This window comes from Oncorhynchus gorbuscha, unplaced genomic scaffold, assembly GCF_021184085.1.
Source record: "Oncorhynchus gorbuscha isolate QuinsamMale2020 ecotype Even-year unplaced genomic scaffold, OgorEven_v1.0 Un_scaffold_4753, whole genome shotgun sequence".
In the NCBI taxonomy this organism is placed as follows: Eukaryota; Metazoa; Chordata; class Actinopteri; order Salmoniformes; family Salmonidae; genus Oncorhynchus; species Oncorhynchus gorbuscha.
Genome location: NW_025748707.1, coordinates 5,001 through 31,655, shown reverse-complemented (window position 1 = coordinate 31,655; position 26,655 = coordinate 5,001). Strand labels below are relative to the sequence as shown.

Sequence of the window (26,655 nt, the reverse complement as noted above, 5' to 3'; positions counted from 1 at the left end):
TGTGTGTCTGACCGTGTGAGTGTGTCTGACCGTGTGTGGGTGTGTGTGTGTGAGTGTGTCTGACCGTGTGTGGGTGTGTGTGTGTGTGTCTGACTGTGTGTGTCTGACCGTGTGTGTATGTCTGACTGTGTGTGGGTGTGTGTGTGTCTGACCGTGTGTGTCTGACCGTGTGTGTCTGACCGTGTGTGTCTGACCGTGTGAGTGTGTGTGACCATGTGTGGGTGTGTGTGTATGTCTGACCGTGTGTGTCTGACCGTGTGTGTCTGACCGTGTGTCGGTGTGTGTGAGTGTCTGACTGTGTGTGTTTGACCGTGTGGGTGTGTCTGACCGTGTGTGGGTGTGTGTGTATGTCTGACCGTGTGTGGGTGTGTGTGTGTGTGTGTCTGACTGTGTGTGTCTGACCGTGTGTGTATGTCTGACCGTGTGTGGGTGTGTGTGTATGTCTGACCGTGTGTGGGTGTGTGTGAGTGTGTCTGACTGTGTGTGTCTGACCGTGTGAGTGTGTCTGACCGTGTGTGGGTGTGTGTGTATGTCTGTCCGTGTGTGGGTGTGTGTGTGTGTGTCTGACCGTGTGTGGGTTGCGTAGCAGCATCAGTGACTCTGCTCTCCTCATCCTCTCCTGGTCCATCTCTCTGCTGATCGTCTGTTTGGTCTGGTAGGTCAGCTGTCTGTGGGGGGGCAAGCCTGGGAAACAGACCACCTGCTCCACACGCCTACACACACACAGAGACACACACACACACGGTCAGACACACACACACACGGTCAGACACACACACGGTCAGACACACACACACACACGGTCAGACACACACACACACACGGTCAGATACACACACGGTCAGACACACACACACACGGTCAGACACACACACACAGAGACACACACACACAGAGACACACACACACAGAGACACACACACACGGTCAGACACACACACACGGTCAGACACACACACACGGTCAGACACACACACACGGTCAGACACACACACACGGTCAGACACACACACACACGGTCAGACACACACACACACACGGTCAGACACACACGGTCAGACACACACACACAGAGACACAAACACAGAGACACAAACACACGGTCAGACACACACACACACGGTCAGACACACACACACATGGCCATCAGGCGTTCTGTCCTGTCTGTAGGACAGGTTGTAGGAGATCATGGTGTGAATCAGATCAACCAGCTGCTGTTTCCCTCTGTGTGTGTGTGTGTGTTCGTGTGTGTGTGTGTGTGTGTTCGTGTTCGTGTTCGTGTGTGTGTGTGTGTGTGAGACTCACGGCTCCAGAACGTAAACATATTGGCCATCAGGCGTTCTGTCCTGTCTGTAGGACAGGTTGTAGGAGATCATGGTGTGAATCAGATCAACCAGCTGCTGTTTCTCTCTGTCGCTGAACAGTTGGGGGTTCACCTGGACACAGAAACACCTGTTATTCAACACCTGACCCCCCCCTGAACAGTTGGGGGTTCACCTGGACACAGAAACACCTGTTATTCAACACCTGACCCCCCCCCTGAACAGTTGGGGGTTCACCTGGACACAGAAACACCTGTTATTCAACACCTGACCCCCCCCCCCTGAACAGTTGGGGGTTCACCTGGACACAGAAACACCTGTTATTCAACACCTGACCCCCCCTGAACAGACCATAAACATGATGCTGGTACTGAGACCTCTCAACCAGCTGTATAAGGCCATAAACATGATGCTGGTACTGAGACCTCTCAACCAGCTGTATAAGGCCATAAACATGATGCTGGTACTGAGACTAGCCAGCTGTATAAGACCATAAACATGTGATGCTGGTACTGAGACCTCTCAAAGCCAGCTGTATAAGGCCATAAACATGATGCTGGTACTGAGACCTCTCAACCAGCTGTATAAGACCATAAACATGATGCTGGTGCCTGAGACCTCTCAACCAGCTGTATGGAACCATAAACATGATGCTGGTACTAAGACCTCTCAACCAGCTGTATAAGGCCATAAACAAGACTGATGCTGGCACTGAGACCTCTCAACCAGCTGTATAGACCATAAACATGATGCTGGCTTTAAGACCTCTCAACCAGCTGTATAAGACCATAAACAAGACTGATGCTGGCACTAAGACCTCTCAACCAGCTGTATAAGGCCATAAACATGATGCTGGCACTGAGACCTCTCAACCAGCTGTATAAGGCCATAAACAAGACTGATGCTGGTACTAAGACCTCTCAACCAGCTGTATAAGGCCATAAACATGATGCTGGCACTAAGACCTCTCAACCAGCTGTATAAGGCCATGAACAAGACTGATGCTGGTACTGGAGACCTCTCAACCAGCTGTATAAGGCCATAAACAAGACTGATGCTGGCACTAAGACCTCTCAACCAGCTGTATAAGACCATAAACATGATGCTGGCACTAAGACCTCTCAACCACAGCTGTATAAGACCATAAACATGATGCTGGCACTAAGACCTCTCAACCAGCTGTATAAGACCATAAAACATGATGCTGGCACTAAGACCTCAACAGCTGTATAAGGCCATAAACAAGACTGATGCTGGCACTGAGACCTCTCAACCAGCTGTATAAGACCATAAACATGATGCTGGCACTAAGACCTCTCAACCAGCTGTATAAGACCATAAACAAGACTGATGCTGGCACTGAGACCTCTCCAGCCAGCTGTATAAGGCCATAAACAAGACTGATGCTGGTACTGAGACCTCTCAACCAGCTGTATAAGGCCATAAATAAGACTGATGCTGGCACTAAGTCCTCTCAACCAGCTGTATAAGACCATAAACAAGACTGATGCTGGCACTGAGACCTCTCAACCAGCTGTATAAGGCCATAAACATGATGCTAGCACTGAGACCTCTCAACCAGCTGTATAAGGCCATAAACATGATGCTGGTACTGAGACCTCTCAACCAGCTGTATAAGACCATGAACAAGACTGATGCTGGCACTGAGACCTCTCAACCAGCTGTATAAGGCCATAAACATGATGCTGGCACTAAGACCTCTCAACCAGCTGTATAAGGCCATAAACATGATGCTGGCACTAAGACCTCTCAACCAGCTGTATAAGGCCATAAACATGATGCTGGCACTAAGACCTCAACCAGCTGTATAAGGCCATAAACATGATGCTGGTACTGAGACCTCTCAACCAGCTGTATAAGGCCATGAACAAGACTGATGCTGGTACTGAGACCTCTCAACCAGCTGTATAAGACCATAAACATGATGCTGGTACTGAGACCTCTCAACCAGCTGTATAAGGCCATAAACATGATGCTGGTACTGAGACCTCTCAACCAGCTGTATAAGGCCATAAACATGATGCTGGTACTGAGACCTCTCAACCAGCTGTATAAGGCCATGAACAAGACTGATGCTGGTACTGAGACCTCTCAACCAGCTGTATAAGACCATAAACATGATGCTGGTACTGAGACCTCTCAACCAGCTGTATAAGGCCATAAACATGATGCTGGCACTAAGACCTCTCAACCAGCTGTATAAGGCCATAAACATGATGCTGGTACTGAGACCTCTCAACCAGCTGTATAAGGCCATGAACAAGACTGATGCTGGCACTGAGACCTCTCAATCAGCTGTATAAGGCCATAAACATGATGCTGGCACTAAGACCTCTCAACCAGCTGTATAAGACCATAAACATGATGCTGGCACTAAGACCTCTCAACCAGCTGTATAAGACCATAAACATGATGCTGGCACTAAGACCTCTCAACCAGCTGTATAAGGCCATAAACATGATGCTGGCACTAAGACCTCTCAACCAGCTGTATAAGACCATAAACATGATGCTGGCACTAAGACCTCTCAACCAGCTGTATAAGACCATAAACAAGACTGATGCTGGCACTAAGACCAACCAGCTGTATAAGACCATAAACATGATGCTGGCACTAAGACCTCTCAACCAGCTGTATAAGGCCATAAACAAGACTGATGCTGGCACTAAGACCTCTCAACCAGCTGTATAAGACCATAAACATGATGCTGGCACCCATGTCATCTCTCAACCAGCTGTATAAGACCATAAACATGATGCTGGCACTAAGACCTCTCAACCAGCTGTATAAGACCATAAACATGATGCTGGCACTAAGACCTCTCAACCAGCTGTATAAGGCCATAAACAAGACTGATGCTGGCACTGAGACCTCTCAACCAGCTGTATAAGACCATAAACATGATGCTGGCACTAAGACCTCTCAACCACAGCTGTATAAGACCATAAACAAGACTGATGCTGGCACTGAGACCTCTCAACCAGCTGTATAAGACCATAAACATGATGCTGGCACTAAGACCTCTCAACCAGCTGTATAAGACCATAAACATGATGCTGGCACTAAGACCTCTCAACCAGCTGTATAAGGCCATAAACATGATGCTGGTACTGAGACCTCTCAACCAGCTGTATAAGGCCATAAACAAGACTGATGCTGGTACTGAGACCTCTCAACCAGCTGTATAAGGCCATAAATAAGACTGATGCTGGCACTAAGTCCTCTCAACCAGCTGTATAAGACCATAAACAAGACTGATGCTGGCACTGAGACCTCTCAACCAGCTGTATAAGGCCATAAACATGATGCTAGCACTGAGACCTCTCAACCAGCTGTATAAGGCCATAAACATGATGCTGGTACTGAGACCTCTCAACCAGCTGTATAAGACCATGAACAAGACTGATGCTGGCACTGAGACCTCTCAACCAGCTGTATAAGGCCATAAACATGATGCTGGTACTGAGACCTCTCAACCAGCTGTATAAGGCCATAAACATGATGCTGGCACTAAGACCTCTCAACCAGCTGTATAAGGCCATAAACATGATGCTGGTACTGAGACCTTCAACCAGCTGTATAAGACCATAAACAAGACTGATGCTGGTACTGAGACCTCTCAACCAGCTGTATAAGGCCATAAACATGATGCTGGTACTGAGACCTCTCAACCAGCTGTATAAGGCCATGAACAAGACTGATGCTGGTACTGAGACCTCTCAACCAGCTGTATAAGACCATAAACATGATGCTGGCACTGAGACCTCTCAACCAGCTGTATAAGACCATAAACAAGACTGATGCTGGCACTGAGACCTCTCAACCAGCTGTATAAGACCATAAACATGATGCTGGTACTAAGACCTCTCAACCAGCTGTATAAGGCCATAAACAAGACTACAAAGGGAGACCGAGCGGGGGCTGCCCAGTGACACGACCTATTACGGACTACAAGGGAGACCGAGCCGGAGCTGCCCAGTGACACAACCTATTACGGACTACAAAGGGAGACCGAGCCGGAGCTGCCCAGTGACGCGACCTGACGACCTAAATGCCTTTATGCTCGCTTCGAGGCAAGCAACACTGAAGCATGCACGACAGCACCAGCTGTTCTGGATGACTGTGTGATAAAGCTCTCGGTAGCCTACGTGAACAAGACCTCCAAACAGGTCAACATTCAGACGGATTACCAGGACGAGTACTCAGAGCCTGAACCAACTGGCAAGTGCCTTCACTGACGTTCTCAACCTCTTCCCTGACTGCGTGTAATAGCTACTTGTTTCAAGCAGACCACCATAGTCCCTGTGCCAAAGAAAGTAAAGGTAAGCTGGCTAATTGATTACCTGTGGCACTCACGCCTGTAGGCAATGAAGTGCTCTGAAAGGCTGGTCGTGGCTCACAACACCATCCTCCCGGGAACCCTACACCCGCTCCACTTCGCATACCGCCCCAACAGATACACAGATGACACAGTCTCTATAGCACTCCACACTGCCCTTTCCTAACTGGACAAAAGGAACATTATGTGAGAATGCTATTCATCGACTACAGCTCAGCGTTCAACACCTTAGTGCCCTCAAAGCTCATCAATAAGCTAAGGACCCTGGGACTAAACACCTCCCTCTGCAACTGGATCCTGGACTTCCTGACAGCCCGCCCCCAGGTGGTGAGGGTAGGTAACAACACATCCGCCACGCTGATCCCCAACACGGGGGCCCCTCAGGGGTGCGTGCTCATTCCCCTCCTGTACTCCCTGTTCACTCATGACTGCACAGCCAGGCCAGACTCCAACACCATCATTAAGTTTGCAGATGACAACAGTGCTAGGCCTGATTACCGACAACGATGAGACAGCCTATAGGGAAGAGGTTAGAGACCTGGCCATGTGGGGCCAGGACAACAACAACAGGTCATAGTTTAGGACAGATACTATCCAGTGTGTGTCCCTACAGGTCATAGTTTAGGACAGATACTATCCAGTGTGTGTCCCTACAGGTCGTAGTTTAGGACAGATAATATCCCGTGTGTGTGTGTCCCTACAGGTCGTAGTTTAGGACAGATAATATCCAGTGTGTGTGTCCCTACAGGTCATAGTTTAGGACAGATAATATCCAGTGTGTGTCCCTACAGGTCATAGTTTAGGACAGATAATATCCAGTGTGTGTCCCTACAGGTCATAGTTTAGGACAGATAATATCCAGTGTGTGTACCTACAGGTCATAGTTTAGGACAGATAATATCCAGTGTGTGTCCCTACAGGTCATAGTTTAGGACAGATAATATCCAGTGTGTGTCCCTACAGGTCGTAGTTTAGGACAGATAATATCCAGTGTGTGTCCCTACAGGTCATAGTTTGGGACAGATAATATCCAGTGTGTGTCCCTACAGGTCGTAGTTTAGGACAGATAATATCCAGTGTGTGTCCCTACAGGTCATAGTTTAGGACAGATAATATCCAGTGTGTGTGTCCCTACAGGTCGTAGTTTAGGACATATAATATCCAGTGTGTGTGTCCCTACAGGTCATAGTTTAGGACAGATAATATCCAGTGTGTACCTACAGGTCATAGTTTAGGACAGATAATATCCAGTGTGTGTCCCTACAGGTCATAGTTTAGACAGATAATATCCAGTGTGTGTCCCTACAGGTCATAGGTTAGGACAGATACTATCCAGTGTGTGTCCCTACAGGTCATAGTTTAGGACAGATAATATCCAGTGTGTGTCCCTACAGGTCGTAGTTTAGGACAGATAATATCCAGTGTGTGTCCCTACAGGTCATAGTTTAGGACAGATAATATCCAGTGTGTGTCCCTACAGGTCATAGTTTGGGACAGATAATATCCAGTGTGTGTCCCTACAGGTCATAGTTTAGGACAGATAATATCCAGTGTGTGTGTGTGTGTGTGTGTGTGTGTGTCTGTGTGTGTGTGTGTGTGTCCCTACAGGTCATAGTTTAGGACAGATAATATCCAGTGTGTGTGTGTGTACCTACAGGTCGTAGTTTAGGACAGATAATATCCAGTGTGTGTCCCTACAGGTCATAGTTTGGGACAGATAATATCCAGTGTGTGTCCCTACAGGTCATAGTTTAGGACAGATAATATCCAGTGTGTGTGTGTGTACCTACAGGTCGTAGTTTAGGACAGATAATATCCAGTGTGTGTACCTACAGGTCATAGTTTAGGACAGATAATATCCAGTGTGTGTCCCTACAGGTCATAGTTTAGGACAGATAATATCCAGTGTGTGTCCCTACAGGTCATAGTTTAGGACAGATAATCCAGTGTGTGTCCCTACAGGTCATAGTTTAGGACAGATAATATCCAGTGTGTGTCCCTACAGGTCATAGTTTAGACAGATAATATCCAGTGTGTGTGTCCCTACAGGTCATAGTTTAGGACAGATATATCCAGTGTGTGTCCCTACAGGTCATAGTTTAGGACAGATAATATCCAGTGTGTGTCCCTACAGGTCATAGGTTAGGACAGATAATATCCAGTGTGTGTCCCTACAGGTCATAGTTTAGGACAGATAATATCCAGTGTGTGTCCCTACAGGTCATAGTTTAGGACAGATAATATCCAGTGTGTGTCCCTACAGGTCATAGGTTAGGACAGATAATATCCAGTGTGTGTCCCTACAGGTCATAGTTTAGGACAGATAATATCCAGTGTGTGTCCCTACAGGTCATAGGTTAGGACAGATAATATCCAGTGTGTGTCCCTACAGGTCATAGTTTAGGACAGATAATATCCAGTGTGTGTCCCTACAGGTCATAGGTTAGGACAGATAATATCCAGTGTGTGTGTCCCTACAGGTCATAGTTTAGGACAGATAATATCCAGTGTGTGTGTCTACAGGTCATAGTTTGGGACAGATAATATCCAGTGTGTGTACCTACAGGTCATAGTTTAGGACAGATAATATCCAGTGTGTGTCCCTACAGGTCATAGTTTAGGACAGATAATATCCAGTGTGTGTGTGTCCCTACAGGTCATAGTTTGGGACAGATAATATCCAGTGTGTGTCCCTACAGGTCATAGTTTGGGACAGATAATATCCAGTGTGTGTCCCTACAGGTCATAGTTTAGGACAGATAATATCCAGTGTGTGTCCCTACAGGTCGTAGTTTAGGACAGATAATATCCAGTGTGTGTGTGTGTACCTACAGGTCATAGTTTAGGACAGATAATATCCAGTGTGTGTCCCTACAGGTCGTAGTTTAGGACAGATAATATCCAGTGTGTGTCCCTACAGGTCGTAGTTTAGGACAGATAATATCCAGTGTGTGTCCCTACAGGTCATAGTTTAGGACAGATAATATCCAGTGTGTGTGTGTCCCTACAGGTCGTAGTTTAGGACAGATAATATCCAGTGTGTGTCCCTACAGGTCGTAGTTTAGGACAGATAATATCCAGTGTGTGTCCCTACAGGTCATAGTTTGGGACAGATAATATCCAGTGTGTGTCCCTACAGGTCGTAGTTTGGGACAGATAATATCCAGTGTGTGTCCCTACAGGTCATAGTTTAGGACAGATAATATCCAGTGTGTGTGTCCCTACAGGTCATAGTTTAGGACAGATAATATCCAGTGTGTGTGTCCCTACAGGTCATAGTTTAGGACAGATAATATCCAGTGTGTGTCCCTACAGGTCATAGTTTAGGACAGATAATATCCAGTGTGTGTCCCTACAGGTCGTAGTTTAGGACAGATACTATCCAGTGTGTGTGTCTACAGGTCATAGTTTAGGACAGATAATATCCCGTGTGTGTCCCTACAGGTCATAGTTTGGGACAGATAATATCCAGTGTGTGTCCCTACAGGTCGTAGTTTAGGACAGATAATATCCAGTGTGTGTCCCTACAGGTCGTAGTTTGGGACAGATAATATCCAGTGTGTGTCCCTACAGGTCATAGTTTAGGACAGATACTATCCAGTGTGTGTCCCTACAGGTCATAGTTTAGGACAGATAATATCCAGTGTGTGTCCCTACAGGTCATAGTTTAGGACAGATAATATCCAGTGTGTGTCCCTACAGGTCATAGTTTAGGACAGATAATATCCAGTGTGTGTCCCTACAGGTCGTAGTTTAGGACAGATAATATCCAGTGTGTGTCCCTACAGGTCATAGGTTAGGACAGATAATATCCAGTGTGTGTCCCTACAGGTCATAGTTTGGGACAGATAATATCCAGTGTGTGTGTCTACAGGTCGTAGTTTGGGACAGATAATATCCAGTGTGTGTCCCTACAGGTCATAGTTTAGGACAGATAATATCCAGTGTGTGTGTCCCTACAGGTCATAGTTTAGGACAGATAATATCCAGTGTGTGTCCCTACAGGTCGTAGTTTAGGACAGATAATATCCAGTGTGTGTGTGTACCTACAGGTCATAGTTTGGGACAGATAATATCCAGTGTGTGTATCTACAGGTCATAGTTTAGGACAGATAATATCCAGTGTGTGTGTGTCCCTACAGGTCATAGTTTAGGACAGATAATATCCAGTGTGTGTCCCTACAGGTCGTAGTTTAGGACAGATACTATCCAGTGTGTGTCCCTACAGGTCATAGTTTAGGACAGATAATATCCAGTGTGTGTCCCTACAGGTCATAGTTTAGGACAGATAATATCCAGTGTGTGTCCCTACAGGTCATAGTTTAGGACAGATACTATCCAGTGTGTGTGTCCCTACAGGTCATAGTTTGGGACAGATAATATCCAGTGTGTGTCCCTACAGGTCGTAGTTTAGGACAGATACTATCCAGTGTGTGTGTGTCCCTACAGGTCATAGTTTAGGACAGATAATATCCAGTGTGTGTCCCTACAGGTCATAGTTTAGGACAGATAATATCCAGTGTGTGTGTCTACAGGTCATAGTTTAGGACAGATAATATCCAGTGTGTGTCCCTACAGGTCATAGTTTAGGACAGATAATATCCAGTGTGTGTCCCTACAGGTCATAGTTTAGGACAGATAATATCCAGTGTGTGTCCCTACAGGTCATAGTTTAGGACAGATAATATCCAGTGTGTGTCCCTACAGGTCATAGTTTAGGACAGATAATATCCAGTGTGTGTGTGTGTGTGTGTGTGTGTGTGTGTGTGTGTGTGTGTGTGTGTGTGTGTGTGTGTGTGTGTGTGTGTGTGTGTGTGTGTGTGTGTGTGTGTACCTACAGGTCATAGTTTAGGACAGATACTATCCAGTGTGTGTCCCTACAGGTCGTAGTTTAGGACAGATAATATCCAGTGTGTGTGTGTGTGTGTGTGTGTGTGTGTGTGTGTGTGTGTGTGTGTGTGTGTGTGTCCCTACAGGTCATAGTTTAGGACAGATAATATCCAGTGTGTGTGTGTGTGTGTGTGTGTGTGTGTGTGTGTGTGTGTGTGTGTGTGTGTGTGTGTGTGTGTGTGTGTCCCTACAGGTCATAGTTTAGGACAGATAATATCCAGTGTGTGTGTGTGTGTGTGTGTGTGTGTGTGTGTGTGTGTGTGTGTGTGTGTGTGTGTGTGTGTGTGTGTGTGTGTGTGTGTGTGTGTGTGTGTCCCTACAGGTCATAGTTTAGGACAGATAATATCCAGTGTGTGTGTGTACCTACAGGTCATAGTTTAGGACAGATAATATCCAGTGTGTGTGTCCCTACAGGTCATAGTTTAGGACAGATAATATCCAGTGTGTGTCCCTACAGGTCATAGTTTAGGACAGATAATATCCAGTGTGTGTCCCTACAGGTCGTAGTTTAGGACAGATACTATCCAGTGTGTGTGTCTACAGGTCATAGTTTAGGACAGATAATATCCCGTGTGTGTCCCTACAGGTCATAGTTTGGGACAGATAATATCCAGTGTGTGTCCCTACAGGTCGTAGTTTAGGACAGATAATATCCAGTGTGTGTCCCTACAGGTCGTAGTTTGGGACAGATAATATCCAGTGTGTGTCCCTACAGGTCATAGTTTAGGACAGATACTATCCAGTGTGTGTCCCTACAGGTCATAGTTTAGGACAGATAATATCCAGTGTGTGTCCCTACAGGTCATAGTTTAGGACAGATAATATCCAGTGTGTGTCCCTACAGGTCATAGTTTAGGACAGATAATATCCAGTGTGTGTCCCTACAGGTCGTAGTTTAGGACAGATAATATCCAGTGTGTGTCCCTACAGGTCATAGGTTAGGACAGATAATATCCAGTGTGTGTCCCTACAGGTCATAGTTTGGGACAGATAATATCCAGTGTGTGTGTCTACAGGTCGTAGTTTGGGACAGATAATATCCAGTGTGTGTCCCTACAGGTCATAGTTTAGGACAGATAATATCCAGTGTGTGTGTCCCTACAGGTCATAGTTTAGGACAGATAATATCCAGTGTGTGTCCCTACAGGTCGTAGTTTAGGACAGATAATATCCAGTGTGTGTGTGTACCTACAGGTCATAGTTTGGGACAGATAATATCCAGTGTGTGTATGTCCCTACAGGTCATAGTTTAGGACAGATACTATCCAGTGTGTGTGTGTCCCTACAGGTCATAGTTTAGGACAGATAATATCCAGTGTGTGTCCCTACAGGTCATAGTTTAGGACAGATAATATCCAGTGTGTGTCCCTACAGGTCATAGTTTAGGACAGATACTATCCAGTGTGTGTGTGTCCCTACAGGTCATAGTTTGGGACAGATAATATCCAGTGTGTCCCTACAGGTCGTAGTTTAGGACAGATACTATCCAGTGTGTGTGTGTCCCTACAGGTCATAGTTTAGGACAGATAATATCCAGTGTGTGTCCCTACAGGTCATAGTTTAGGACAGATAATATCCAGTGTGTGTGTCTACAGGTCATAGTTTAGGACAGATAATATCCAGTGTGTGTCCCTACAGGTCATAGTTTAGGACAGATAATATCCAGTGTGTGTCCCTACAGGTCATAGTTTAGGACAGATAATATCCAGTGTGTGTCCCTACAGGTCATAGTTTAGGACAGATAATATCCAGTGTGTGTCCCTACAGGTCATAGTTTAGGACAGATAATATCCAGTGTGTGTGTGTGTGTGTGTGTGTGTGTGTGTGTGTGTGTGTGTGTGTGTGTGTGTGTGTGTGTGTGTGTGTGTGTGTGTGTGTGTGTGTGTGTGTGTGTGTGTGTGTACCTACAGGTCATAGTTTAGGACAGATACTATCCAGTGTGTGTCCCTACAGGTCGTAGTTTAGGACAGATAATATCCAGTGTGTGTGTGTGTGTGTGTGTGTGTGTGTGTGTGTGTGTGTGTGTGTGTCCCTACAGGTCATAGTTTAGGACAGATAATATCCAGTGTGTGTGTGTGTGTGTGTGTGTGTGTGTGTGTGTGTGTGTGTGTGTGTGTGTACCTACAGGTCATAGTTTAGGACAGATAATATCCAGTGTGTGTGTGTGTGTGTGTGTGTGTGTGTGTGTGTGTGTGTGTGTGTGTGTGTGTGTGTGTGTGTGTGTGTGTCCCTACAGGTCATAGTTTAGGACAGATAATATCCAGTGTGTGTGTGTGTACCTACAGGTCATAGTTTAGGACAGATAATATCCAGTGTGTGTCCCTACAGGTCATAGTTTAGGACAGATAATATCCAGTGTGTGTCCCTACAGGTCGTAGTTTAGGACAGATAATATCCAGTGTGTGTCCCTACAGGTCATAGTTTAGGACAGATAATATCCAGTGTGTGTATCTACAGATCATAGTTTAGGACAGATAATATCCAGTGTGTGTCCCTACAGGTCATAGTTTAGGACAGATAATATCCAGTGTGTGTCCCTACAGGTCATAGTTTAGGACAGATAATATCCAGTGTGTGTGTCCCTACAGGTCATAGTTTAGGACAGATAATATCCAGTGTGTGTCCCTACAGGTCATAGTTTAGGACAGATAATATCCAGTGTGTGTCCCTACAGGTCATAGTTTAGGACAGATAATATCCAGTGTGTGTCCCTACAGGTCGTAGTTTAGGACAGATAATATCCAGTGTGTGTCCCTACAGGTCATAGTTTAGGACAGATACTATCCAGTGTGTGTATCTACAGATCATAGTTTAGGACAGATACTATCCAGTGTGTGTGTGTCCCTACAGGTCGTAGTTTAGGACAGATAATATCCAGTGTGTGTCCCTACAGGTCGTAGTTTGGGACAGATAATATCCAGTGTGTGTCCCTACAGGTCGTAGTTTGGGACAGATAATATCCAGTGTGTGTATCTACAGGTCATAGGTTAGGACAGATAATATCCAGTGTGTGTCCCTACAGGTCGTAGTTTAGGACAGATAATATCCAGTGTGTGTCCCTACAGGTCATAGTTTGGGACAGATAATATCCAGTGTGTGTCCCTACAGGTCGTAGTTTAGGACAGATAATATCCAGTGTGTGTCCCTACAGGTCATAGTTTAGGACAGATAATATCCAGTGTGTGTGTCCCTACAGGTCGTAGTTTAGGACATATAATATCCAGTGTGTGTGTCCCTACAGGTCATAGTTTAGGACAGATAATATCCAGTGTGTGTACCTACAGGTCATAGTTTAGGACAGATAATATCCAGTGTGTGTCCCTACAGGTCATAGTTTAGGACAGATAATATCCAGTGTGTGTCCCTACAGGTCATAGTTTAGGACAGATAATATCCAGTGTGTGTCCCTACAGGTCATAGGTTAGGACAGATACTATCCAGTGTGTGTCCCTACAGGTCATAGTTTAGGACAGATAATATCCAGTGTGTGTCCCTACAGGTCGTAGTTTAGGACAGATAATATCCAGTGTGTGTCCCTACAGGTCATAGGTTAGGACAGATAATATCCAGTGTGTGTCCCTACAGGTCATAGTTTAGGACAGATAATATCCAGTGTGTGTCCCTACAGGTCATAGGTTAGGACAGATAATATCCAGTGTGTGTGTCCCTACAGGTCATAGTTTAGGACAGATAATATCCAGTGTGTGTACCTACAGGTCATAGTTTAGGACAGATAATATCCAGTGTGTGTCCCTACAGGTCATAGTTTAGGACAGATAATATCCAGTGTGTGTGTGTCCCTACAGGTCATAGTTTGGGACAGATAATATCCAGTGTGTGTCCCTACAGGTCATAGTTTGGGACAGATAATATCCAGTGTGTGTCCCTACAGGTCATAGTTTAGGACAGATAATATCCAGTGTGTGTCCCTACAGGTCGTAGTTTAGGACAGATAATATCCAGTGTGTGTGTGTGTACCTACAGGTCATAGTTTAGGACAGATAATATCCAGTGTGTGTCCCTACAGGTCATAGTTTAGGACAGATAATATCCAGTGTGTGTCCCTACAGGTCGTAGTTTAGGACAGATAATATCCAGTGTGTGTCCCTACAGGTCATAGTTTAGGACAGATAATATCCAGTGTGTGTGTGTCCCTACAGGTCGTAGTTTAGGACAGATAATATCCAGTGTGTGTCCCTACAGGTCGTAGTTTAGGACAGATAATATCCAGTGTGTGTCCCTACAGGTCATAGTTTGGGACAGATAATATCCAGTGTGTGTCCCTACAGGTCGTAGTTTGGGACAGATAATATCCAGTGTGTGTCCCTACAGGTCATAGTTTAGGACAGATAATATCCAGTGTGTGTGTCCCTACAGGTCATAGTTTAGGACAGATAATATCCAGTGTGTGTGTCCCTACAGGTCATAGTTTAGGACAGATAATATCCAGTGTGTGTCCCTACAGGTCATAGTTTAGGACAGATAATATCCAGTGTGTGTCCCTATAGGTCATAGTTTAGGACAGATAATATCCAGTGTGTGTCCCTACAGGTCGTAGTTTAGGACAGATACTATCCAGTGTGTGTGTCTACAGGTCATAGTTTAGGACAGATAATATCCCGTGTGTGTCCCTACAGGTCATAGTTTGGGACAGATAATATCCAGTGTGTGTCCCTACAGGTCGTAGTTTAGGACAGATAATATCCAGTGTGTGTCCCTACAGGTCGTAGTTTGGGACAGATAATATCCAGTGTGTGTCCCTACAGGTCATAGTTTAGGACAGATACTATCCAGTGTGTGTCCCTACAGGTCATAGTTTAGGACAGATAATATCCAGTGTGTGTCCCTACAGGTCATAGTTTAGGACAGATAATATCCAGTGTGTGTCCCTACAGGTCATAGTTTAGGACAGATAATATCCAGTGTGTGTCCCTACAGGTCGTAGTTTAGGACAGATAATATCCAGTGTGTGTCCCTACAGGTCGTAGTTTAGGACAGATAATATCCAGTGTGTGTGTGTACCTACAGGTCATAGTTTGGGACAGATAATATCCAGTGTGTGTATCTACAGGTCATAGTTTAGGACAGATAATATCCAGTGTGTGTGTGTCCCTACAGGTCATAGTTTGGGACAGATAATATCCAGTGTGTGTCCCTACAGGTCGTAGTTTAGGACAGATACTATCCAGTGTGTGTGTCCCTACAGGTCATAGTTTAGGACAGATAATATCCAGTGTGTGTCCCTACAGGTCATAGTTTAGGACAGATAATATCCAGTGTGTGTCCCTACAGGTCATAGTTTAGGACAGATACTATCCAGTGTGTGTGTGTCCCTACAGGTCATAGTTTGGGACAGATAATATCCAGTGTGTGTCCCTACAGGTCGTAGTTTAGGACAGATACTATCCAGTGTGTGTGTGTCCCTACAGGTCATAGTTTAGGACAGATAATATCCAGTGTGTGTCCCTACAGGTCATAGTTTAGGACAGATAATATCCAGTGTGTGTCCCTACAGGTCATAGTTTAGGACAGATAATATCCAGTGTGTGTCCCTACAGGTCATAGTTTAGGACAGATAATATCCAGTGTGTGTCCCTACAGGTCATAGTTTAGGACAGATAATATCCAGTGTGTGTCCCTACAGGTCATAGTTTAGGACAGATAATATCCAGTGTGTGTCCCTACAGGTCATAGTTTAGGACAGATAATATCCAGTGTGTGTGTGTGTGTGTGTGTGTGTGTGTGTGTGTGTGTGTGTGTGTGTGTGTGTGTGTGTGTGTGTGTGTGTGTGTGTGTGTGTGTGTGTGTGTGTACCTACAGGTCATAGTTTAGGACAGATACTATCCAGTGTGTGTCCCTACAGGTCGTAGTTTAGGACAGATAATATCCAGTGTGTGTGTGTGTGTGTGTGTGTGTGTGTGTGTGTGTGTGTCCCTACAGGTCATAGTTTAGGACAGATAATATCCAGTGTGTGTGTGTGTGTGTGTGTGTGTGTGTGTGTGTGTGTGTGTGTGTGTGTGTGTGTGTGTGTGTGTGTGTGTGTGTGTACCTACAGGTCATAGTTTAGGACAGATAATATCCAGTGTGTGTGTGTGTGTGTGTGTGTGTGTGTGTGTGTGTGTGTGTGTGTGTGTGTGTGTGTGTGTGTGTGTGTGTGTGTGTGTGTGTGTGTGTGTGTGTGTGTCCCTACAGGTCATAGTTTAGGACAGATAATATCCAGTGTGTGTGTGTGTACCTACAGGTCATAGTTTAGGACAGATAATATCCAGTGTGTGTCCCTACAGGTCATAGTTTAGGACAGATAATATCCAGTGTGTGTGTCCCTACAGGTCATAGTTTAGGACAGATAATATCCAGTGTGTGTCCCTACAGGTCATAGTTTAGGACAGATAATATCCAGTGTGTGTATCTACAGATCATAGTTTAGGACAGATAATATCCAGTGTGTGTCCCTACAGGTCATAGTTTAGGACAGATAATATCCAGTGTGTGTGTCCCTACAGGTCATAGTTTAGGACAGATAATATCCAGTGTGTGTCCCTACAGGTCATAGTTTAGGACAGATAATATCCAGTGTGTGTCCTACAGGTCATAGTTTAGGACAGATAATATCCAGTGTGTGTCCCTACAGGTCGTAGTTTAGGACAGATAATATCCAGTGTGTGTCCCTACAGGTCATAGTTTAGGACAGATACTATCCAGTGTGTGTATCTACAGATCATAGTTTAGGACAGATACTATCCAGTGTGTGTGTCCCTACAGGTCGTAGTTTAGGACAGATAATATCCAGTGTGTGTCCCTACAGGTCGTAGTTTGGGACAGATAATATCCAGTGTGTGTCCCTACAGGTCGTAGTTTGGGACAGATAATATCCAGTGTGTGTATCTACAGGTCATAGGTTAGGACAGATAATATCCAGTGTGTGTACCTACAGGTCATAGTTTAGGACAGATAATATCCAGTGTGTGTCCCTACAGGTCGTAGTTTAGGACAGATAATATCCAGTGTGTGTCCCTACAGGTCATAGTTTAGGACAGATAATACCCAGTGTGTGTCCCTACAGGTCATAGTTTAGGACAGATAATATCCCGTGTGTGTCCCTACAGGTCATAGTTTAGGACAGATAATATCCAGTGTGTGTCCCTACAGGTCATAGTTTAGGACAGATAATATCCAGTGTGTGTCCCTACAGGTCGTTTTAGGACAGATAATATCCAGTGTGTGTACCTACAGGTCATAGTTTAGGACAGATAATATCCAGTGTGTGTCCCTACAGGTCATAGTTTAGGACAGATAATATCCAGTGTGTGTCCCTACAGGTCATAGTTTAGGACAGATAATATCCAGTGTGTGTCCCTACAGGTCATAGTTTAGGACAGATACTATCCAGTGTGTGTCCCTACAGGTCATAGTTTAGGACAGATAATATCCAGTGTGTGTGTGTGTCCCTACAGGTCATAGTTTGGGACAGATAATATCCAGTGTGTGTCCCTACAGGTCATAGTTTAGGACAGATAATATCCAGTGTGTGTCCCTACAGGTCGTAGTTTGGGACAGATACTATCCAGTGTGTGTCCCTACAGGTCATAGTTTAGGACAGATAATATCCAGTGTGTGTCTACAGGTCATAGTTTAGGACAGATACTATCCAGTGTGTGTGTCCCTACAGGTCATAGTTTAGGACAGATAATATCCAGTGTGTGTCCCTACAGGTCATAGTTTAGGACAGATAATATCCAGTGTGTGTGTGTGTGTCCCTACAGGTCATAGTTTAGGACAGATAATATCCAGTGTGTGTCTACAGGTCATAGTTTAGGACAGATAATATCCAGTGTGTGTGTGTCCCTACAGGTCGTAGTTTAGGACAGATACTATCCAGTGTGTGTCCCTACAGGTCATAGTTTAGGACAGATAATATCCAGTGTGTGTGTATCTACAGGTCATAGTTTAGGACAGATAATATCCAGTGTGTGTCCCTACAGGTCATAGTTTAGGACAGATACTATCCAGTGTGTGTCCCTACAGGTCATAGTTTAGGACAGATAATATCCAGTGTGTGTCCCTACAGGTCATAGTTTAGGACAGATAATATCCAGTGTGTGTCTACAGGTCATAGTTTAGGACAAATAATATCCAGTGTGTGTCTACAGGTCGTAGTTTAGGACAGATAATATCCAGTGTGTGTGTCTACAGGTCATAGTTTAGGACAGATAATATCCAGTGTGTGTGTCCCTACAGGTCATAGTTTAGGACAGATAATATCCAGTGTGTGTCCCTACAGGTCATAGTTTAGGACAGATAATATCCAGTGTGTGTGTCCCTACAGGTCATAGTTTAGGACAGATAATATCCAGTGTGTGTATCTACAGGTCATAGTTTAGGACAGATAATATCCAGTGTGTGTCCCTACAGGTCATAGTTTAGGACAGATAATATCCAGTGTGTGTGTCTACAGGTCGTAGTTTAGGACAGATAATATCCAGTGTGTGTCCCTACAGGTCATAGTTTAGGACAGATACTATCCAGTGTGTGTGTCCCTACAGGTCATAGTTTAGGACAGATAATATCCAGTGTGTGTCCCTACAGGTCATAGTTTGGGACAGATAATATCCAGTGTGTGTCCCTACAGGTCATAGTTTAGGACAGATAATATCCAGTGTGTGTGTGTCCCTACAGGTCATAGTTTAGGACAGATAATATCCAGTGTGTGTCCCTACAGGTCATAGTTTAGGACAGATAATATCCAGTGTGTGTACCTACAGGTCATAGTTTAGGACAGATAATATCCAGTGTGTGTCCCTACAGGTCATAGTTTAGGACAGATAATATCCAGTGTGTGTCCCTACAGGTCATAGTTTAGGACAGATAATATCCAGTGTGTGTGTCCCTACAGGTCATAGTTTAGGACAGATAATATCCAGTGTGTGTCCCTACAGGTCATAGTTTAGGACAGATAATATCCAGTGTGTGTCCCTACAGGTCATAGTTTAGGACAGATAATATCCAGTGTGTCCCTACAGGTCATAGTTTAGGACAGATAATATCCAGTGTGTGTGTCCCTACAGGTCATAGTTTAGGACAGATAATATCCAGTGTGTGTCCCTACAGGTCATAGTTTAGGACAGATAATATCCAGTGTGTGTCCCTACAGGTCATAGTTTGGACAGATAATATCCAGTGTGTGTCCCTACAGGTCATAGTTTAGGACAGATAATATCCAGTGTGTGTCCCTACAGGTCATAGTTTAGGACAGATAATATCCAGTGTGTGTCCCTACAGGTCATAGTTTAGGACAGATAATATCCAGTGTGTGTCCCTACAGGTCATAGTTTAGGACAGATAATATCCAGTGTGTGTCTACAGGTCATAGTTTAGGACAGATACTATCCAGTGTGTGTGTCCCTACAGGTCATAGTTTAGGACAGATAATATCCAGTGTGTGTCCCTACAGGTCATAGTTTAGGACAGATAATATCCAGTGTGTGTGTGTGTGTCCCTACAGGTCATAGTTTAGGACAGATAATATCCAGTGTGTGTCTACAGGTCATAGTTTAGGACAGATAATATCCAGTGTGTGTGTGTCCCTACAGGTCGTAGTTTAGGACAGATACTATCCAGTGTGTGTCCCTACAGGTCATAGTTTAGGACAGATAATATCCAGTGTGTGTGTATCTACAGGTCATAGTTTAGGACAGATAATATCCAGTGTGTGTCCCTACAGGTCATAGTTTAGGACAGATACTATCCAGTGTGTGTCCCTACAGGTCATAGTTTAGGACAGATAATATCCAGTGTGTGTCCCTACAGGTCATAGTTTAGGACAGATAATATCCAGTGTGTGTCCCTACAGGTCATAGTTTAGGACAGATAATATCCAGTGTGTGTCTACAGGTCGTAGTTTAGGACAGATAATATCCAGTGTGTGTGTCTACAGGTCATAGTTTAGGACAGATAATATCCAGTGTGTGTGTCCCTACAGGTCATAGTTTAGGACAGATAATATCCAGTGTGTGTCCCTACAGGTCATAGTTTAGGACAGATAATATCCAGTGTGTGTGTCCCTACAGGTCATAGTTTAGGACAGATAATATCCAGTGTGTGTATCTACAGGTCATAGTTTAGGACAGATAATATCCAGTGTGTGTCCCTACAGGTCATAGTTTAGGACAGATAATATCCAGTGTGTGTGTCTACAGGTCGTAGTTTAGGACAGATAATATCCAGTGTGTGTCCCTACAGGTCATAGTTTAGGACAGATAATATCCAGTGTGTGTGTGTCCCTACAGGTCGTAGTTTAGGACAGATAATATCCAGTGTGTGTCCCTACAGGTCATAGTTTGGGACAGATAATATCCAGTGTGTGTCCCTACAGGTCATAGTTTAGGACAGATAATATCCAGTGTGTGTGTGTGTCCCTACAGGTCATAGTTTAGGACAGATAATATCCAGTGTGTCCCTACAGGTCATAGTTTAGGACAGATAATATCCAGTGTGTGTATCTACAGGTCATAGTTTAGGACAGATAATATCCAGTGTGTGTCCCTACAGGTCATAGTTTAGGACAGATAATATCCAGTGTGTGTCCCTACAGGTCATAGTTTAGGACAGATAATATCCAGTGTGTGTGTCCCTACAGGTCATAGTTTAGGACAGATAATATCCAGTGTGTGTCCCTACAGGTCATAGTTTAGGACAGATAATATCCAGTGTGTGTCCCTACAGGTCATAGTTTAGGACAGATAATATCCAGTGTGTGTCCCTACAGGTCATAGTTTAGGACAGATAATATCCAGTGTGTGTCCCTACAGGTCATAGTTTAGGACAGATAATATCCAGTGTGTGTCCCTACAGGTCATAGTTTAGGACAGATAATATCCAGTGTGTGTCCCTACAGGTCATAGTTTAGGACAGATAATATCCAGTGTGTGTCCCTACAGGTCATAGTTTAGGACAGATAATATCCAGTGTGTGTCCCTACAGGTCATAGTTTAGGACAGATAATATCCAGTGTGCGTCTGTGTCTCTGTGTGTGTGTCTGTGTGTGTGTGTGTCTGTGTCTGTGTCTGTGTCTGTGTGTGTGTGTGTGTGTGTGTGTGTGTGTGTGTGTGTGTGTGTGTGTGTGTGTGTGTGTGTGTGTGTGTGTGTGTGTGTGTGTGTGTGTGTGTGTGTGTGTGTGTGTGTGTGTGTGTGTGTCTGTGTGTGTGTGTGTACCTACAGGTCGTAGTTTAGGACAGATAATATCCAGCAGGAGGGACAGGATGTCCAGACTGAGACTAAGCTCACTGACTCTAGTCCTGATGCATGCTGGGACTTCAGATAACATGGCCGCCAGAGCGTTCCTGCTGGCTGAGGTCTTAGTTAGAGCCTGGAGAGAGAGGGGGAAGAGAGGAGAGGAGAGGAGAGAAGGGGAAAGAGAGGAGAGAGGGGAAAGAGAGGAGAGAGGGGAAAGAGAGGAGAGAGGGGAAAGAGAGGAGAGAGGGGAAAGAGAGGAGAGAGGGGAAAGAGAGGAGAGAGGGGAAAGAGAGGGAGAGAGGGGGGGAATCCAGAGGAGAGAGGGGAAAAGAGAGGAGGACAGAAAGAGAGGGGAAAGAGAGGAGAGAAAGAGGTGGGGAGGAAAGAGAGGAGAGGAGGAGAAAGAGGAGGAAAGAGAGGAGAGGGGAAAGAGAGAGAGGGGAAGAGAGGAGAGAGGGGAAACAGAGGAGAGAGGGAAAGAGAGGAGAGAGGAAAGAGAGAGAGAGGGAAAGAGAGGAGAGAGGGGAAAGAGAGAGAGGGGAAAGAGAGGAGAGAGGGAAAGAGAGGAGAGAGGGGAAAGAGAGGAGAGGGGAAAGAGAGTCCTGAGAGGGAAAGAGAGGAGAGAGGGAAAGAGAGGAGAGAGGGGGAAGAGAGGGAGAGAGGGGAAAGAGAGGAGAGGGGGAAAGAGAGGAGAGGGGAAAGAGAGGAGAGGGGAAAGAGAGAGAGAGGGGAAAGAGAGGAGAGGAGAGAAGGGGAAAGAGAGAGGAGAGGAAAGAGAAGGGGGAAGAGAGGAGAGGGGGAAAGAGGAGAGGGGAAAAGAGAGGGGGAAGAGAGGAGAGGGGAAGAGAGAGAGAGAGGGGAAAGAGAGGAGAGGGGGGAAAGAGAGAGGAGAGAGGGGGAAAGAGAGGAGAGGGAAGAGAGGAGAGGGAAAGAGAGGAGGGAAAGGGGGAGAAGAGGAGGAAGAGAGGAGAGGGAAAGAGAGGAGAGGGGAGAGAAGGGGGAAGAGAGGAGAGGGGAGAGAGGGGAAAGAGGGGAAAGGAGAGAAGAGAGGGAAGAGAGGAGAGGGGGGAAAGAGAGGAGAGAAGGGAAAGAGAAGGGAGGAAGAGAGGAGAGGGGGAAAGAGAGGAGAGGGGAAAGAGAGGAGAGAGGGGAAAGAGGAGGAGAGGGGAAAGAGAGGAGAGGGGAAAGAGAGGAGAGGGAAAGAGAGGAGAGGGGAAAGAGAGGAGAGGGGGAAAGAGAGGAGAGGGGAAAGAGAGGAGAGGGGAAAGAGAGGGGAGGGGAAAGAGAGGAGAGGGGAAAGAGAGGAGAGGGGAAAGAGAGGAGAGGGGAAAGAGGGAGAGGGGAAAGAGAGGAGGAGAGAGGGAAAGAGAGGAGAGGGGAAAAGAGGAGAGGGGAAAGAGAGGAGAGGGGAAAGAGAGAAGGGGGAAGAGAGGAGAGGAGGGGAGAGAGGGGGAAGAGAGAAGGGGGAAGAGAGGAGAGGAGAGAGGGGGAAGAGGAGAAAGGGGTAAGAGAGAAGCGGGAAGAGAGGAGAGATGGGGAAGAGAGGAGAGATGGGGGAAGAGAGGAGAGGAGAGAGGGTGAAGAGGAGAGAGAAGGAGAGGAGAGAGGGTGAAGAGGAGAGAGGGGAAAGAGAGAAGGGGGAAAGAGAGAAGGGGGAAAGAGAGGAGAGAGGGGAAAGAGAGGAGAGGGGGTAAGAGAGGAGAGAGGGGTAAGAGAGGAGAGAGGGGTAAGAGAGGAGAGGAGAGAAGGGGGAAGAGAGGAGAGAGGAGAGAGAGAGAGGGAAGAGGAGAGAGGGAAGGAGAGAAGGGGGAAGATAGTGGTGAGAGGAGGTAGAGAGGAGAGAGAGGAGGGAGAGAGGAGAGAAGGGGAAGAGAGGAGAGAGGGGTGAAGAGGAGAGAGGGGAAGAGGAAAGGAGAGAGGGGGAAGAGAGGAGAGGAGAGAAGGGGGAAGAGAGGAGAGGAGAGGGGGTGAAGAGGAGAGAGGGGGAAGAGAAGGGGGAAGAGAGGAGAGGGGAAAGAGAGGAGAGGGGAAAGAGAGGAGAGGGGAAAGAGAGAAGGGGGAGAGGAGAGGGGGAGAGGAGAGAAGGGGGAGAGGAGAGAAGGGGAGAGGGAGAGAAGGGGGAGAGGGAGAGAAGGGGAGAGGAGAGAAGGGGGAGAGGAGAGAAGGGGGAGAGGAGAGAAGGGGGAGAGGAGAGAAGGGGGAAGATAGTGGTGAGAGGTGGTAGAGAGGAGAGAAGGGGAAGAGAGGAGAGAAGGGGGAAGAGAAAGGGACGATAAATTATTAGAGAGCTATGGCTGAAATAACAGAGGATCTAGAATAAACCCTGAGGAACACTACATTATATGTATTTCTAGAATATAACCCTGAGGAACACCACATTCTATCTATCTATTCCTAGAATAGAACCCAGAGGAACACCACATTCTATCTATCTATTCCTAGAATATAACCCAGAGGAACACCACATTCTATCTATCTATTCCTAGAATATAACCCTGAGGAACACCACATTCTATCTATCTATTCCTAGAATAGAACCCAGAGGAACACCACATTCTATCTATCTATTCCTAGAATAGAACCCAGAGGAACACCACATTCTATCTATCTATTCCTAGAATAGAACCCAGAGGAACACCATTCTATCTATCTATTCCTAGAATAGAACCCTGAGGAACACCACATTCTATCTATCTATTCCTAGAATAGAACCCAGAGGAACACCACATTCTATCTATCTATTCCTAGAATAGAACCCAGAGGAACACCACATTCTATCTATCTATTCCTAGAATAGAACCCAGAGGAACACCACATTCTATCTATCTATTCCTAGAATAGAACCCTGAGGAACACCACATTCTATCTATCTATTCCTAGAATATAACCCTGAGGAACACCACATTCTATCTATTTATAGAATAGAACCCTGAGGAACACCACATTCTATCTTTTCCTAGAATAGAACCCTGAGGAACACCACATTCTATCTATTGGTAGAATAGAACCCTGAGGAACACCACATTCTATCTATTCCTAGAATAGAACCCTGAGGAACACCACATTCTATCTTTTCCTAGAATAGAACCCTGAGGAACACCACATTCTATCTATTCCTAGAATAGAACCCTGAGGAACACCACATTCTATCTATTCCTAGAATAGAACCCAGAGGAACACCACATTCTATCTAAGCCCAGGTTTTGTGTGTGTACCTCGTACTGGCTGTGGGGGTAGTTGATGGGGGGACGTGTGTGTGAGCAAACAGGAAGTGGAAAGCTGCGGGGAGGAAGGGCTGGTATCGCAGCAGAGAGAAGTTTTGTCCTTGCAGCATGGCCTGGGTCAACCCGTCTGAGAAGCCCAACCAATCCAGAGCCTGACACACTCTGCCAAGATCGTGGTCCTTCACACGCATAGACAGGAAGTTATCATAGAGACCCTGGGAACAGAGAGAGATCGAGGAGGGAGAAAGAGAGAGAGAGACAGAGAGAGAGAGAGAGAGATCGAGAGGAGGGAGGAGGGACAGAGAGAGAAAGAGAGAAAGAGAGACAGAGAGAGAGGTTGAGGAGGAGGAGGGACAGAGAGATCGAGGAGGGAGGAGGAGGACACAGAGAGAGAGAGAGAGAGAGATTATAGGAGGGAGAGATAAAGAGAGATCATATTATAGAGAGACAGAGAGAGAGGAGAGATCGAGGAGGGAGGAGGGACAGAGAGAGAGAGGACAAAGAGAGAGATCGAGGAGGAGGAGGGACAGAGAGAGATCGAGGAGGGAGAGGGATATTAATAGAGGTTAGGTCCCAATAGCAACATGTTCTCTGATTAGATTTCTCAATTTAAAAAGTAATCTGGAACACATCTACCAGGATACACATTATCCAGACTACATCTCATACACATAGAGACAGATGGAGGGAAACAGAGAGACAGAGAGACAGAGAGGGAGGAGGAGGGAGACAGAGAGGGAGGAGGAGGAGGGAGACAGAGAGACAGAGAGGGAGGAGGAGGGAGACAGAGAGAGGAGGAGGGAAACAGAGAGGGAGGAGGAGGGAGACAGAGGGAGGAGGAGGGAGACAGAGAGAGGAGGAGGAAACAGAGAGGAGGAGGAGGGAGACAGAGAGGGAGGAGGAGGGAGACAGAGAGGACAGAGAGGAGGAGGAGGACAGGGAGACAGGAGGAGGAGGGAGGAGATTTTTAGGGAGACAGAGAGAGAGGAGGAGGAGAGAGGGAGACAGAGAGAGAGAGGGAGGAGGAGGGAGACAGAGAGACAGAGGAGGAGGAGGAGGGAGACAGAGAGACAGAGGGAGGAGGAGGAGGGAGACAGAGAGACAGAGAGGGAGGAGGGAGGGAGACAGAGAGAGAGAGGGGGAGTGAGGGAGGGAGACAGAGAGAGAGAGATTAGGGAGGGAGGAGGAGGGAGAGAGACAGAGAGGGGAGGAGGAGGGAGACAGAGAGACAGAGAGGGAGGAGGAGGGAGACAGAGAGAGAGAGAGAGAGGAGGAGGAGGGGAGACAGAGAGAGAGAGAGGGAGGAGGAGAGGAGACAGAGAGAGAGAGAGAGAGGGAGGAGGAGGGAGACAGAGAGAGAGAGAGAGAGGGAGGAGGAGGGAGACAGAGAGAGAGACAGAGAGGGAGGAGGAGGAGACAGAGAGACAGAGAGGAGGAGGAGGAGACAGAGAGACAGAGAGGGAGGAGGAGGGAGACAGAGAGGAGGAGGAGGAGACAGAGAGACAGAAAGAGAGGAGGAGGGGAGACAGAGAGAGAGAGAGGGAGGAGGAGGGAGACAGAGAGAGAGAGAGAGGAGGAGGAGGAGACAGAGAGACAGAGAGAGGAGGAGGAGGGAGACAGAGAGACA

The 26,655-nt window shown here is 46.2% G+C and overlaps 1 protein-coding gene across 1 annotated transcript in view; it reads right to left on the bottom strand.

The window, feature by feature from the left end:
- Positions 1 to 568: 568 nt before the first annotated feature.
- Positions 569 to 26,655, bottom strand: part of LOC124028733 (chromosome transmission fidelity protein 18 homolog) — a gene marked incomplete at both ends in the record, with an annotated part of 29,867 nt that continues 3,780 nt past the window's right edge. Inside the window, 5 exons of the mRNA XM_046340712.1 lie at positions 569 to 713; positions 1,306 to 1,436; positions 21,788 to 21,937; positions 25,020 to 25,083; positions 25,170 to 25,243. Of these exons, the coding sequence (XP_046196668.1) occupies positions 569 to 713; positions 1,306 to 1,436; positions 21,788 to 21,937; positions 25,020 to 25,083; positions 25,170 to 25,243 (564 nt within the window). The remainder of the gene's footprint in view (positions 714 to 1,305; positions 1,437 to 21,787; positions 21,938 to 25,019; positions 25,084 to 25,169; positions 25,244 to 26,655) is intronic.